Source organism: Amphimedon queenslandica, unplaced genomic scaffold (assembly GCF_000090795.2).
Source record: "Amphimedon queenslandica unplaced genomic scaffold, v1.1 AMPQUscaffold_13054, whole genome shotgun sequence".
Classification (NCBI taxonomy): domain Eukaryota; kingdom Metazoa; phylum Porifera; class Demospongiae; order Haplosclerida; family Niphatidae; genus Amphimedon; species Amphimedon queenslandica.
In genome coordinates this window covers 58,869-60,960 of record NW_003546710.1, presented here as the reverse complement: position 1 = coordinate 60,960, position 2,092 = coordinate 58,869, and the positions used below count along the sequence as shown (strand labels likewise).

The 2,092-nt window shown below is 34.8% G+C and overlaps 1 protein-coding gene across 1 annotated transcript in view; it reads left to right on the top strand.

Annotated features, from left to right (window-relative positions):
* The window catches only part of LOC105314225 (high choriolytic enzyme 1-like), a gene marked incomplete at its 3' end in the record, with an annotated part of 4,061 nt that extends 1,970 nt beyond the window's left edge, over positions 1-2,091 (top strand). Inside the window, exons 5-7 of the mRNA XM_020001597.1 lie at positions 1,480-1,599; positions 1,653-1,886; positions 1,937-2,091. Coding sequence (XP_019857156.1) covers positions 1,480-1,599; positions 1,653-1,886; positions 1,937-2,091 — 509 coding nt within the window. The remainder of the gene's footprint in view (positions 1-1,479; positions 1,600-1,652; positions 1,887-1,936) is intronic.
* Between the last annotated feature and the right edge of the window lies 1 nt (position 2,092).

Genomic DNA, 2,092 nt, shown 5'->3' with positions numbered 1-2,092 from the left:
AGTGCTGTACAAGTATTTACTAATGAAGAGAGTGAATATGATGATGATACAGTTGATAGTAAAATAGTTGTATCACAGTTAAAGTGTGATGGAACAGAGAATCATCTGTCTGACTGCTACATTCGTCATGCTCACATTTGTCATGGAGGCAAACCTGTCTACTTGGAGTGCAGTAACTAATGACAGGCAAATTTTCTACAGATAGCTTTAACACTACTAAATTAATGATTTAATATTTGAGAGTAGAGATAATAAAGATTTAGATATAACAATGTACAATCAGCTAATCTGCAAGTAAACAAGTGTCACTATGAATGCATTCATGCACACTCAGTGAGATGATATAGCATAACAAAAGCATGTGAGCCACTAACACTAGTATTGCAATGAGGGCATTAATGGCTCAAATATCATATTTGTACCCTTGTAACTCAAAAAATTTGTGATCAAACTATAAATTAAATATTTCAACATGACCTTAGGCACTAATGTGTCATGGAAAATTATAATCAATATCTTTTGAAGCTATTCCAACTATCAATATTGTTTGACAGATTAATGCACTTAGAAGATTACTTGCTCCACTTGGTTAACCATGAATTCTTGATTTGGTTTGTACAGCATAACACAAGTACCAATTGAAATGTGGATTAATTATTGATAAATAAACTTATAGTTTTGTAATTACTTACTAAGGTATCTACAGATTGTTTTTCTAATCGGACAAGATGAAATAAACTGCCAAGCTTTAATTAGTTTATTTAACAAGTCTATAAAAATCTAAGAACTGCATAGTAACTAGTGAAGCAAGAGGCAACTATGAGACTCATCATAGCATTCATTATTTGCATGATAGTGAATGTCATTAGTGTAGAGATACCACCGCCAGATTGTAAGTTAATAATAATGCAATAGAGACTAGTGTAGGATTCATCAATGGTTCTTATATTATTTTGATGAAGACATTGAAAATGAGTCTTGCCCAGAAGTAGAAAGAGGTACATACATGTCAATGAAAATAAAATGATCCTTTACTAGCTCCTGATGAGGTTGATGATCCAGTAGTGATTGATGGTGATATATTAGTGAGTAAAGAACAAGCAGCAATATACTATGAGAGTGGCTGGGATGGACTAGTAAACTCTGAAGCATGGAGTCCAACTACAACAAGATGGAGTAAAAGGATTCCTTACCAAGTTGGAGCTGGAATAAGTGGTGCCATAAGCACAAAGGACAAGCGTATAAAAGCAAATGTTGAAAATTCTATTAGAGAGCTTAATGGGCGAACCTGCCTATCGTTTGAAGCCAAGACTTGTCATGATACAATATTCATTAAATTTGTTAAAGGAAATGCGTGAGTATATAGACATTATACAAAATAGCTACAATTACCTTGATAAATATTATTATATAGTTGCTATACGCACCTTGGTAAACCAGCCCATGGTGCAAGGACTATTTACTTGGAGTACGATTGTGGTGGGACTGCAAAGAGAGCCAGGACGCCAGCACACGAGGTGATGCATACACTTGGTAGAGCTCATGAACAAACTAGATCAGACAGAGATGATTATGTCACCATTGATGCTAGAAATACATGTAAGAGTATTATGATACAATATAGTCAAATTATAACATTTATCTGTTTCCAGGCAGTACCCAAATGGCTAAAAACAACAATTTCCGACTTTATGGAATAGGCTATGACTTTTTGTCTGTCATGCACTACAGTCAATGGCAATGTGCATTTTATTACGCATACCAAGGTCAACAGCTACTAGTCCCTTCAATGATTTTTAAATATAAAGGTAAAGCTGATGATGTTGGGCAGAGGCTGATACTATCAGATAAAGATATTCAACACATTAAAGCTGTTCACTGTCCAAGTATAAGAGCCAAGCAATAACTATGAAGAGACATTTATTGTTTATTACAGGTATGATGATGAGACTGGTTGGAGGGAGAGATAACAGTGAGGGACGTCTTGAAGTTAATAATGAAGAAGTTTGGGGAACTGTTTGTTCTGATGGATTTGATAGAAATGATGCTAATGTTGTATGTAAGTATCTGGGTCGTCCTGATGTAGAGGAGG